This window comes from Triticum aestivum, chromosome 3A (assembly GCF_018294505.1).
Source record: "Triticum aestivum cultivar Chinese Spring chromosome 3A, IWGSC CS RefSeq v2.1, whole genome shotgun sequence".
Taxonomy (NCBI): domain Eukaryota; kingdom Viridiplantae; phylum Streptophyta; class Magnoliopsida; order Poales; family Poaceae; genus Triticum; species Triticum aestivum.
The window spans coordinates 711,525,099-711,539,449 of NC_057800.1; the positions used below are offsets into that span (position 1 = coordinate 711,525,099).

At 44.7% G+C, this 14,351-nt stretch overlaps 1 protein-coding gene across 1 annotated transcript; it reads left to right on the plus strand.

The window, feature by feature from the left end:
• The first annotated feature begins 6,155 nt into the window (after positions 1-6,155).
• On the plus strand, positions 6,156-12,222 carry LOC123059341 (disease resistance protein RGA5). The gene is made up of 5 exons (XM_044481923.1): positions 6,156-6,982; positions 7,674-9,127; positions 10,685-11,233; positions 11,334-11,381; positions 11,768-12,222. Exons 1-3 carry the CDS (start codon positions 6,156-6,158, stop codon positions 11,080-11,082), a joined length of 2,679 nt encoding a protein of 892 aa, XP_044337858.1. The 3' UTR covers positions 11,083-11,233; positions 11,334-11,381; positions 11,768-12,222.
• Positions 12,223-14,351: the final 2,129 nt, after the last annotated feature.

A 14,351-nucleotide genomic window follows, 5' to 3' on the forward strand; every position in this document is an offset into this window, starting at 1 on the left:
TTGAATCACACGGTGTGCCCTTGCTGTCATTTACTCTGTAGGATTATTGGCCCAGAACTGATGCAATGATTTCTGGAGATAAGAACGATTCAGTGTACTCTCTGTAGACTTGGGCTGTTCGGTAATCCTCCCACTCTGTGAAATCTCAGGATCTGCGGAGCGCCTCCTTCCCCACTCCGCAATTTTGATCTGCCGCTCCTCCAGCGCTGGGAGCGGAGTTGTGGAGAGGAGGGAATCCGAACAGGCCTTTATTGGCCCTGAACTGATGCAATTAATTCTGGAGGTAAGAACGATTCAGTGTACTCCCTTCATCAACTGCCCGTCTGTCTTCTACTTGCACTTATAGATGGAGCAAATAATCAGGTGCTTTTGGTGTGCCATAAAGCAAATCATATGCTGCAAGTCTGCAATGCAGATGAAGCACCCATGTTTCTTTCCGCTGTATTCTACTCCCTCCGTTCGGAATTACTTGTCGAGTAATTCCGAACGGAGGGAGTACGTCAATAAGTAGCCTGCTTCGGCCGAGATCAGACAAGAACGTTGCCAACCATGTAATTTACTGTAGTCGTTTCCACAGAAATCTAACTGAAGCTGAAAGCCCTGAAACCCGGCTCAACATCGAAACTCAGGCAGTCCCTTCTTTCTCTGTGGCCATGCCCTGCGTTTCTAATCCCTGGCGCTGTTGAAACTATGAGAATCAGTCATTTTTGTCTACTCCTGGAATCAACATCGGCAGTCAGGAATTCAGATTTATCACCACATACAGTTCATCACGCCAAGAAGATTTTTTTTCTTTTTGGGTTGGGGCACATGAAGCTAGCTCGACCAGGCGCATGCTCTGTGCGATTGTGAATGCCTTCTTTCAGCCCCGGAATGTGAATATGTGATCGATGGATCCCGGATGCGGCTTTGCGTTTTCTGAGCAAACAGGAATTACACCTACATCGTACCTAGACCGCTCGCGGTTTCAAAAGAAAATCAAACTAACTGAAGCTGAAAGCACAAAATTCAGTCAACCCGTTTGGAGCTGCATCACGCAGGCTACTACTCCTACTCCAGACTGCATGTTTAACTGGATGCAATCCCTGTCATATTTGCATAAGTAAGGCCTGTTCAATCCCTGTCTGTCATATTGGCATAAGTAAGGCCACTTCATCACTAACATCATCAGTCAGCAAATAATATGACAGCATCTCGTTAGTATGTTGCGCTCTGAAACCTCAAATCCGTCTCAGCTGTTCATGTTTCGGTGTACCTGAATGACACGTGGGACCATACCATGCGGAGGACCACAGGACAGCGGCTCTGTGCGGGCACATGCTCAGTCGGGTCCCTTCATGGGTCCTCTGTTCCGGACGATTATTTCTACCGCGTTTGGAGATGGCGAGTGCGGTCAGAGAGAGAGGGAGAGAGGTCCAGCCGGTAAGTGGATCTCGCGGCTTGGGCTCCGCCCACGGACCTGCTCGCCGGTGAGTATGTGCAGCGGCCCGAATAGGCGCGTCCGCGCGTGCAGTGGAAGGCGCCGGATCTTGCAGGAACATGAGGTTTAAATCCGACCTTCTGCTCTAGATCTGACTAAATTAGTTTCCTCTATATCGTTCATCGTGTACTCTAGTTTCCTCTAGTAAATCATGCGTGCCCATTATTTCTGTGATGGCCGGCCGGTGTGTGCATCTCTGTAACTCTGTTCTTAAGTGCAGATCGTTGGTTATCACTGATAGATTTACAGTGCTAATTTTGTTGTACGTATAATAAGCTAGCTAATCCTAGGGTCTGCTACAGTGAGTCCGTTCGTTGCCCGAAGAAGCACATGTTGATGTATCAGATACATCTTGATTTGTTTGCCAAGTAAACGGTGCAAAAGCTTCATATACATAGAGTCAGTGTGGGATGAAAATCACAACTGTTTGTGGACTTAAAAGAGATGCTAGCGCGGAACAAATAAATAGAGGATATTGTTATGTAGCCGTTACCATCCACTGTTTTTTAGTGCTTGTTTTGTCTGTGCACCTTAGTGCAAATCATTGGTGATTCACTATAGATTTACATTGTTTGGTATGAGCTGTTTTTCCCCCTAGTCTTTGCTCATTTGTTTTTTTCCTTGATAACTACTGCCTCCATAAAGAAATATAACATCGTTTATAGATCACTAATTTAGTGATCACTCTTATATTTCTTTACAGAGTGAGTAGCCAATTATTCATTGATGTCCTCTTTACAAAGAAATAGTACACGCTTGTTGACTTGCCTGCCAACTAATCATTGCAAAACTTCACATGCATAGGTACTTGGGGCATGGGATGAGAATCACAACTGTTGTGGATTTACAAAGATGATAGTGCGGACGAAGAATATCTTGTTATTTCGCTGTTACCATCCATAACTTTATCTCTCCGCGATGAATATATTAGATCAAGCATCATATCATGTACATGCTAAGCTTTTGCTCTTCTCGTCATCGATGCCTACCGGTTGGATCATGCTTCTGTTTATGAGCTGATTGAAGTAACTCTCTCCTAGCTCAAATGGGCCAATTTCTCGTTTACATGATACACACATCCTTCAGCTATCCGTCTCCATATCAATTGGTCTCTCTTAACTTTGTAATCTTTTGAAATATGCTTGCATATAATAATGATGCAAAGGTATATCATATCATACAACAACACAATCTTTTGTCTTCGGCAAGTTAGGGTAGACTAGAGATAGCACACAATATGTGTCACGTACATAACAACATGGAAACTAGCAAAGAAATAGTAAAAGAAGTCTTGACTTGTAGATTATGTCAAAGTGATGATCTAGAGTATTTTTTTTAGAAGATTAGACGACTAAGCAAGGTCACTTAATATGTAAATGGATAGTTGAATGTTTTGTTTATCATGAAAAACAAGAGATTAGCCCATTTGAGCTCGGTGATAGTGTTACTCAATGAGATCATAAAGAGAAGCATGATTGACCAATAGACATCAATGTTGTTGAAGGCATGAAAAAATCTTATCGTATACATGACATGATGATTGATCCCATATGTTTTTGCCAAGTGAAGAAAACCACTTGCATGGCACGCAAGATTTGAAGATTATCCATCCGAAAGAGCGTGGCAGACATGGCCACCATCAACAGCAACAAGGTCCAAGTGAGCTCTCTTTCAATATCCATGTGCTATGTTTGTTCTAGTGTCGCTTATATTGAGCTTTCGTCTTCTACATGTGTTAGATTTAGAATATTGTCTGAATGCTTTCGCTCTTGCCAACTTAGACAGTGAGACTCAAGAAGACAAGAACACTGCATTTTCCATGGTGTTTTGATTTTTTCCTCTGCAGCAACTTTGAGCTGTCATTGTAATTGTACCTACTTATGCCTGGATACTCTTATCACTTTGGTCAGATTCAAGAACAAATAAGCCTCTGCGCCGCCTCCTGCGTTTTGCTAATGATGAACCTCCTTCTCCATTTCTTTCTTTTCATACAAGGAAGAGTTATGTAATTATGATGTATGCCTGGCTGGTTAATTTGCCTGCTTTTTTTTCAAAAAGGCGGGACTCCCCGGCCTCTGCATCAGAACGATGCATACGGCCAACTTATTAAACAAATAAATAGGTTCAACAAGGTCTTCAAGTCTCAAAACGAAAAATAAAAGAGAGCTCACAAAGAGCTAAAAAGGCGAAAAACAAACTCGCCAGAAAAAGCCACAACTGGGCTGACATAAGAAAGATAGGTAAACTAATTGCCTATCCTATTACATGACCGCCATCCAAACCGGTTAAAGATATCCCATGCTACCATCTCCCAGTGGATAGATCCAGTAACCAAACGCTCCATGGCCTCCGTCGGAGTAAGTAGCGACCACATACGGATCAACGCAGTGGCTCGGAAAATAACCTGCAAAAAATGAATATTTGTTGTTCTGTTAAAAACCAAGTCATTTCTGCAGTTCCAGACTACCTACAGTAAAGCACAGACTCCTACGCGAATGTGTCTCGCTGTTTCGGGCCCTATCCCGTTAAGCCACGTTCCAAATAACGTGTTGACAGACCGCGGTGGAGTAATGTTAATTTGCCTGCTTTGATTATCCATTATGTTTCTTTGTTCCTAGCAGCTTTCAGAGCCGTTTTACTCCAGCAAATTGGAATGAAATTAAGGTCCTTCAGTTTATACAATATTTTGAAATTTCATCCTTTTTTTCCTATTGGTTGCTATTAGTTTTCTCTATGTACTGCTGGCTTGTATATATTTACTTTAATTATTCTATGTGGTGCTTTCTTCCTATAGCAGACACGGAGCCATTTTTTTTTATTTGAGACTCGTCAGCATTCAGTTCGTGATATCTTCTGAATGTCCACTTACTGTTTGTATCGCTTGCTCCTTGTTTTCCCTGTCTCCTTGCATTTGCCATCATGTTCCATAAGCCAAACAGGGAAGTCAGCAGTGATTGTTTCAATGTCATGACGGTATCTTGTTATGTTGTCCTTGGTTTATCTCGAGTGTCTGTGTGGTTAGTCTTATTGCAATCAAGCTATGTACTCTACGTACTTTCATAGTAATAGTCTGCTCTGTCCGACATGCAGCAGCCAAGATCAGGCGAGAGGACGATGCTCATCCTTATTCGGTAACTGAACCTGAAAGCGAGAAGCCCCCAGCTCAATGCAAAACTCAGACAATCCTTTTCAGATACCTCAACTGATTCGTGCAATTGCGTCTGTTATAAATTAAGGCACTCACTGGCGCACGCGGTCGGATGTGAATGTGATTCTGATTCCCCTGACGAAATGTTTACTGTCACCGGGGAGCGGGGAGGCAATCCAACTATATTCTCTTCTTATGTCTGAATTCTCATGCAGACTGTTCACTTATGTCTGAATTCTCTTCTTGCTTGCAGCAACTTAAGAACAACCAAGTTTTGCTGAACCATTAATTACGATGCACTGCTGGCTGGTTTGCCCACTTTAATTCTTTGTTCAACTTCTTTGTTTGTAACAGCGTTCAGAGTCATGTTTATTCCAGAGTTATAAATTGAAATGTCCACCTCAAACTCCCTCTGCTGCTTCCAATCCAAGCAAGAAGCCAAGAACGCTGCATTTGCCTTGCCGTTTCATTCTCTTTTCTTCCGCGACAACATGCAGTCAACTTGTGCCTGAATTCTGCTATCACTTCTGCCGATTTAGGAAACGTTACGTTTCTGCGGTGCCTCCAGGATTTTGCTCATGATGAACTTTGGTCGGTAAGTCATGAAGCTAGACAAGTTACACTCTCATGGCAATATAAGCCCTCCCCCCTGTTGAGCATCTCCGGTAGTGCACCAAACCATGACTGTGGCTGATAATAATGCCAGTTTGAGATTGGATGCACCAAGCGCACCACAAGCCCCGACTCAGCAGATATGTTCTTATCCACCCTTGTCCTAACATCCAACCAACGATGGTTGCGAAAATAGTTGTAGAAGTTAGAGATGACATTGCCTTGTGGGGTCTAGATCAACCACCATTTTCAAACTGGTTAGTTGTGACCTTGTCCTTACGTGTACGCATGGTGATCAAACCACCGACCGAGGCGGCTATGGGTCTTTCTGAGATAATGCAAACTGAGTTGTTTAACTAAGCTAAACTATCTACATACATACGCTTAGACATGGTCACAACACATGCACATCCACATGGGTATTCATTAGTTTTTTTTAGTGAGTAACACATATATGGTCTCATTCACGGAGCAGGTGGGCTTACGTACTCTATTTTTTTTCCTTTGGTACAACGACTTGTTCGCAGGGTCTACGCTTGTAGATTGGTAGCGCCGTGTAATTTAACTTTTGATATGCAGTCCAAGGGCATCCTGGCCCGTCTAAGATCGGACTGAGCCTTGTGTGAGCAACCAGAGTAACACTGTTAGGTACTACTACAACTACAACTAGCTGATACCTGGGACCCCGATGTGTAGAGGACCACAAGGTAGTGAGTTTGCGCACATGACCAGCTGTGTAGAGTAACATTGTTTGCTTTTGGTTGACAAAATAGAATCATGCCCTATACATAGCTTCTCATTTTGGAACAGCGGTACAAACATTACCACGGTGCCCTCGTTGCAACCTCAGAGCTCTACCACCTAGCTTCCTTCCACTTAAAACACATCCACAACATTAGCTAGATCCAGCTTGCCATGGAGATCGCCATGGGTGCTATCGGCCCTCTCCTCCCCAAGCTCGGTGCTCTCCTCGTCGGTGATTTCACCCTGGAGAAACGCATGAGAAAAGGCATTGAATCTCTTGTGACAGAGCTCACGCTGATGCACGCTGCCCTCCGCAAGGTGGAGAAAGTGCCACCAGAACAACTCTACGAGGGAGTCAAGATTTGGGCAGGAAAGGTGAAGGAGTTGTCCTACCACATGGAGGACATAGTTGACGCCTTCAGGGTGCGTGTGGAGGATGGTAGCGGTCCTGCCAACCCAGAGAATAGAGTGAAGAAGATACTCAAGAAGGTCAAAGGATTATTCAAGATTAGAAACGATCTCCACTGGATCTCTGATGCTCTCAAAGAAGCTGTTCATCAAGCTAAGCAGTTAGCCGAGCTACATCAAAGGTACGAGCAAGATATGCAAGATACAAGCGCTGGTGCTAGTGTTGACCCTCGCATGATGGCCCTGTACACAGATGTGATAGAGTTTGTCGGCATTGAAGAAACACGAGATGAGTTGATCAACATGTTGACAAAAGGTGATGATTGGTCAAATCATCCATTGAAGATTGTCTCTATTGTTGGATTTGGTGGATCAGGCAAGACAACTCTTGCCAAAGCAGCATATGACAAGATCAAAGGGCAATTCAATTGTTGTGCTTTTATTTCGGTTTCTCATAATCCGGACGTGAAGAAAATTTTCAAAAATATTCTTTATGAACTTGACAAGAAGAAGTATGCACACATTCGTAATGAAGAATGGGAAGAAAAGCATCTGATCGACGAACTCATTGAATTCCTTAATGGCAAGAGGTATGCTTGTTTTTTCGTGTTCTTATGGATCGATACATTTTCGTCTAAAATTACAACACCAGTTCTTATATATAATATCATATGGTTGAGTAATTACAAGTTTATAGTAAATCTTCCTGGTGTTAAACCTCTAGTAAGAATTAGGGAGTATATTTTTAGGGCGACCAAGAAAGTCTTTCTTATAAGTCGATGTTCTCAATTGAATTCCATTATGGCAAGAGGTACGCTTGTTTTTTCGTGTACTTATGGATCGATACATTTTCGTCTTGTAAAATTATAACACCAATTCTTATATATAATATCATATGGTTGATTAATTGCAAGTTTATAGTAAATCTTCCTGGTGTTAAACCTCTAGTAAGAATTAGGGAGTATATTTTTATAGTAAATCTTCCTGGTATTCTTGCTTATAAGTCGATGTTCTCAATCATTGAATCAACACCCTATGGAAATTATAGGATTACACATTTCAAAAACATGTGCAGCTTAAGTTTTAGAAATGTGCAATAGGCGCAATCGCACATTTCTACAACTACAACTACTGCACGCGATTTTTTTATGAAGCTATTTATCTCACGGCATGTAGTTTGATTGCCATAGAAATATCATACCCGTAGGATTGCCAACTTAAATAAAACGTTTTTACAAAAAAAATTGATTTTTCAACTAATTCAAATTTTTAATCACATAGGTACCTCATCATAATTGATGACATATGGGACAAAGAAGTGTGGAAATTAATCAAGTGTACTGCTTTCTCCAAGAAGAGTCCCGGAAGCCAACTAATCACGACAACCCGCATCGTTAGTGTCTCTGAAGCGTGCTGCTCTTCTAGGGATGACATTTACAAAATGAAACCTCTTTCTGACGATGTATCAAGAACTCTCTTCTATAGAAGAGTATTTTCTCATGAGAAAGGGTGTCCTCAAGAATTGGTGCAAGTATCCAAAGACATTTTGAAGAAATGTGGTGGCATACCATTGGCTATTATTTCTATAGCAAGTCTTTTGGCTAATAATCATCAGGGAAAAACAAAGGATCAATGGTATGCATTGCTTAATTCCATTGGTCGCGGACTCACAGAAGATCGAAGTTTAGAGGAGATGAAAAAGATATTATTATTCAGCTATTATGATCTACCTTCATACCTAAAACCTTGTTTATTATATCTTAGCGTATTTCCAGAAGATCACAAGATTATGATAGGCAAGCTAATATGGAGATGGATATCAGAAGGTTTTGTTTATAGTGCAAAACCAGAAACTAGCTTATATGAGCTTGGTAATAGCTACTTCAGTGAGCTAGTTAATAGAAGTATGATCCAGCTAATAGGCACTAATGGTGAAGAGGAAGAAAACTTAGAAGCTTGTCGTGTACATGACATGGTACTTGATCTCATATGCACATTGTCAGTTGAAGAAAACTTCATCACAATATTGGATGACACTGGTAGAAAAATGCCTAACTTGAAAAGCAAGGTCCGTAGATTGTCCATCCACGATAGCAAGATCGATGTGGACACCACTAGGATGGCACACATGAGATCTTTTACCATTTTTACAAATAATGTTGTTGGGAAAGTGTTGGATATTTCAAGTTTTCAAGTTCTTCGCGTGTTGGATTTAGAAGGTTGCGATGTTTCAGATGTTGGGTATGTGGCGACTCTATTGCATTTGAGGTACTTAGGGCTAAAAGATACTCATGTTGAGGACCTTCCCATGGAAATATGGAAGCTGCAGTTTTTGCTTACCTTGGACTTAAGAGGTACTAAGATAAAAGTACTATCGTCGAGTGTTTTTCAGCTAAGACGTCTGATGTGCCTTTATGTTGACTATAATATGAAGCTGTCGTCTGGTATGGGTAACCTGACTTGTCTGGAAGTGCTAGGTCAACTAGGGGTGTCTAGCCTGGACCTCCATGTTGTGAAAGAATTGGGTCATCTAACCAAACTCAGGGTGCTCCGGGTTTTAAGTAATTGTTTGGATGAGGCCTCGGACAAAGCTTTGGAGGAATCACTTGGTAATTTACACAAATTGGAAAGTCTAGAGATAGAGATATTTACCGAAGATGAATTAATAAATTTGATGAGCAAAGATTGGGTGCCCCCTTTACAACTCCGTAAGTTGGATTTCCGGTCAGTCTATAGTCTTTTTTTTTTGAAAGATCCAGCATTCGCTGGCATTCATTGATAATAGCAGAAAGCAATGGAAAACAACAAGGTGATGAAGGTCCTAGGACCAGAAGATCCGAAGATCAAAAGAAAAAGAGGAACAGCCCTAATGGCTGCAACAGAACACTCCAAACAATCCACATTAGACAACGCAGCTCCGACTCTGACGATGAACCACAAAGAAACGAGGCAAGGTTGGCGTCACGGGGATCACCGAACGAGCCACCTAACACGCGTCATCGTATACCAGCGGCCCCCCACCGCGGCTTCGACTTCACAGCACCAGGCAGTCGAGGCATTCCCACGGACACGCCGGAGAAGAGCCGACTACCACGACCAAAGCCGCGCCTCCGACGTTGCTCACCACCATCATCGTTGCCACCGAAGCCACCGTGCACGTCCAGTCGTAGGAAGCACCAAAGGGATCAAATTCTTCAAGATGGCGCCCTAAAGAGGGGAGCGACGTTGAAGACGACGCCACCGCCCGACCCTGAAGCAGGATCTGGGCTTTCACCCGAAGGACTTGATCCGGGAGTGAAGGCTGTGAAGATTCCCGACGACGCCTCCAAGGAGGATAGCGACGCCCACAGGCGCCGTCGCCGCCGGCCGGTCAGCACCGGCCAGGCTTTCACCCGGTGCAGCCACTCCCGCGCAGCAGGCCGAGGTCGGCCCGTACCTCCATTGGACCGCGCACCCCCCACACAACGAGCACGCCACTGCTGTGTCGGGCCACCCGCAAACCTCCTCATCGACGGGCCTGCAGAGACCAGATCGGGTCCTGCACCCCGCATCCATCCGCGGCCGGAGCCACCCTGCTCCAACAGGCGACAACCGAGCACCACCAGCAGCCGCCAGTGCCCCTCCCGGACCGCCAGCCACGGACCTCCGGCCAGCAACCATCTCCTTCTGGCCCCATGGACTCCATAGCAGCAAAACGGGGCAGAGAAACTGCCCATCTTGTGCTGCCAAGGCCGGATCCGTGGCATCCATACCTGCCCGCTGGGCCGCCGAGCGAAGACCACCGGCCGCCGCATGCCAGATCTGAGCCGGTGGCCAGCACGCCGCACCCATGGCCGCACAACGCGCCCAGCCGCACTCCTCCTCGCGCCTCGCCGCGCGCATCCTCGCGCGGTCGCCGCCTGCCAGATCCGCGCCGGCAACCAGCGCGCGCCCAGCCGCACGCATCCTCGCGCGGCCGCTGCGCCCAGCCCGCGCCTCCACCTACGCGCCCCGCCACCGGGTCCGCGCCCGCGCCTCCGTGCGCCGCCCCGACGGCCAGCCGCGCCGCCCGAGCGCGCGCAGCAGCTCAGGCTCCCGCCGAGGCCACCGGCCCGCGCCAGCCACCTCTGGACGGAAGGGGAAAGGGGCCCCGCCGCCGCCGAGCCGCGCGGGCTTTGCCCGGCGACCGCTGCCGGCGGCGGCGAGGGGAGGAGAGGATGGTGGGTGGGTTGCTGCTGGCGGCGGCTAGGGTTTGCTCCCGAGCCGCCCGCGGGAGCGACGCGAGAGCGTGTTCACAGATTGAATCCGGTCAGTCTATAGTCGGTTCCGTACTCTGCCATCATGGATCAATCCTTTATCGCTTCCTCTCCTCACCCATCTTCGTATCAAATTGGATGAAGTGCAGTGGGAAGTCATCCAGCTTCTTGGAACGATGCCTGCTCTTTGTGTTCTCGAGATATATATATGGGATTATTCTAAGGTCTGTGGATGTGAAGAGTATACGGTGGAAGCGCCGGTCCTTTCCTCTAGTGCATTATTCCCATGTGTGACAGTGTGCCGCTTCATTGGTATTGGTGCCGTGCCCTCTATGTTTCCACGAGGATCTGCGCCGAGGCTAAAACACCTTATGTTTGCCTTCTCAGCCAAGTGGATCTCCCGCGAAAACTTCGACTTGGGCATGCGGCACCTCCCTTCCCTCCAGCGAGTCTAGGTTAATATTATCGATGCAGAGCCGAATGAAGCGGAGGCTGCGTTGAGGGCCGCGGTGGAGCACCACCCCAATCATCCCATCCTTGCCTTTGACATATACTAGTCGCAGAAAGCATGTATTGCCATCATCGGTAAATCCTCCCAGCGTTCAGGTTCGTAGATACTCCACGGGCTTACCTCCGTTGTAATTGTAGTCCCTCTTGTTCTTGGTTGCTCACCGAGTGTTTATTCCTCTCCACTTCTGTTTTTCAGTTTCACGCGGATGGAGTGCTAGGCCGATTCATCAAATCTCTCAATCAGGTATACTATACTCTAACTAATATGCATTTTTGTACCTGGATGAGCCCTGTGTTTCTTATTTTCTGGTCGGAACATTTGACTGAACCATTTGCATGCCTCTGCTTCCACAATCCAGAACTCTTATGTATTTGCTAGCAGTATATGTGTGTGCCTATGTGAAGTTCCAACAAAGCTGCATTGTGGTGGATTGTGCCTTGGTCACTTCGCTTATGGCGCACAAATATGTCGCAGCCATTGTTACTTCTGTTTGCCATAAGATCTCATATAACGTGGTTCAGATTAGCAAGCAATCCACTAGTTGCGTTTAGCTGGATGAAGTACGTTTTCCTCTTCTGTAACATTTAGCTGGGACACTCACATGTATTTCCTTCAACATGGCATTGCAGGTTGCATGAGCTAACAAATGTCTTCGACACGGACTTCATTGTGCATGCCTCCGCATCTTCTCCAGCCATACTGTCAAGCACACTGCGTTTGCCATGCGTTCAATCCGTCTTCGTTCTGTAACAAGATGAAGCTCTCATTTTGTCCAATCATGTCTGAATATTCTGAACTCAACATGCTTTAGTCAATCCAAGAACCATTAAGTTTCTAGCCCCCATCCCCCGCATTTTCCCCATGATGTACTGATGTCTTGTTTGCCTGCTCTCCAGCATTCTTCATCACACTCCTTTGTTTGTAACAGCTTTATTCAGACTCGCAAACTAAGAAACCGCGTTCAGTTTGCACTTTTTTTTTTGAGGCAGCGTTCAGTTTGTACTATGTTCTGAAGTTTCATCTTGTATTTGTCATTTTGGTTTGATCAAATAAATAGGGAGATCAGCAGTGTCATTTTTATTCACAGGCTTTGCACCTGTATCAAGTAGTACATATTTCTATTTGAGTAGAACTAGAACTTGAATTGCTAGCTGTTACATCTCACATGTGCTTCGCTGCTGTTTCCTCTGTAGTAGAAGTATTGGCCTGAACTTACTCTTCTATCTCTATACAGGGGAGCAAATCACATGATGCTTTTTTTTGTTATCTTGCAACCAAATTGTATTAAGTGACGCATATGAAGACCATCTCATTGATTGATTATCATAGTAGTACCTTCTTATGTTGCCCCTCTGAGTTATTCCATGGTTATCTTTTGAATGGTGCGTGATGCAGATGTCGATGATGGCAACCGAGTCGGTTTCGGTTGATGTTTCGACAGAAATCTAACTGAAGGTGTAAGGCTGAAGCCACACCAAATTCAGTTACAGATTTGTAGAGATTAGTCAGTTTGTGCAGCGTTTGTTATACGTAGACACATTCGGGTGTAACTCTTGGCTCTTCTTCCTTTGGGAAATTAACTGTTCCTGGCGTTTTTGTGAGGTATTCTGATTTGTTACCACACGTTCCAGAAATCTGGTCAGGTCCTCTGCTGTCTTCTTACTGTCTTCTTAGGCATGAAGCGCCGGTAGGTCAAAGCCTCCTGATCAAGGTAAAGGCCGAATTGCATCAGGTGCTCTGCTGTTCTGTAGCATGTAGACCGACACTCGACAGAGCTGCCTGTGATGCTTTCTTTTTATTACTTTTGTTTATACTTAGAGATATTCTAAATATATATACTACAAAAAACCTTTACATAAAAAATGTTACAAGTATTTTTTTTAAATGGTGATGAAGCATTCGAAAAATATTAAATGTGTATAGAATTTGTTTTTTGTCATATATATAAAAAATACAATGAGTATGAAAAAAAAAGTTAAACATGCATAAACTGTTCGTAGTATATACAAAAAAAGTTAAACATGGAAAGTAGACATCAAAAATATATATATATATATATATATATATATATATATATATATATATATATAGGGAAAATAGATTCTACCACCTAGTGGTAGTTACCACCTAAGAATCCACCGTTGATTTGACGTGCCTAGATGAGGTTCCACCCGACCCGTTTAGAATTGATATTAATTATTTTCATTAGTTTATTTGGTGGTTAACATGTCCGTTTGGTCGTGAGCCTATCCAAAAGTTTGAATGCACTCATATTTATTCGTCTGGCATCCTTATCCACCTACTAACTAACCTAGCATTTTTCTCTACGTAAAAATAGAATTGTTTGTATATTCTTGTTACCAAGAGCAAACATATTTTTTCTCTATCTAGCGTTCTGCCTAGGCGACACTTCCATCACCGGCTGGAGACGGCGGTTCGGCGTCGTCGAGAGTATTCTTCTGCCACCGGCGACGCAGTGAAATAACGGCGACTGCCAGCAATTGCAGCCGATTGGGATTAGGATCATGGATGCATGTTGCATATTCATCCGGCAAACAAAATCTTTTATACTCTTCCTGATTTGTTTTCTTATCTAATATGAATTCATTGTTGACCAACAGCATAGCAAAGATGCACCTATGACCGACTGCCTTCGCAGGCGTCAACCCCTGCTGCAGTTCTTGCATGAATGCAACAGCATGATTATGAAGATCCAGATGATGTGACGACGAGGAGCGACGAGAAGGCAGCCGCAAGCCGCCAGGTGCACAACCAGAGGAAGATCCCTCGCGTCATGGCGTCACCAGCATGTAGCCGTCACCGACGACGACACAGCTGCCCGCTCCTGTTTGCTCAACGGCTTCGTCCGATGGTGTGTGGTACAATAAGACTAAACGTACGCCACGCTCAACCAGCTGCCATTGACTTGCACGCTTCCCCGCCGCCGCCCTTGAAGATCTCATCACTGGATGCTACATCAATCCAATATGATCTGGAACGTGCCCAACCCAGCTATTATTACGTTCCAACAGTATGGTGAATCCCAATTCGGTTCTCAAATTATAGATCAGTATACGTATATGTGCATGCATCACCACCAGTCCAAGAAACTATCTGTTAGAGTTATGTTCCCGTATTCTCTCATCTAGCTCAGTCATGTTCTACCCAGTACATACAGTTGTTTGAAGATGTAGTATGGCAACAGATTTTTTA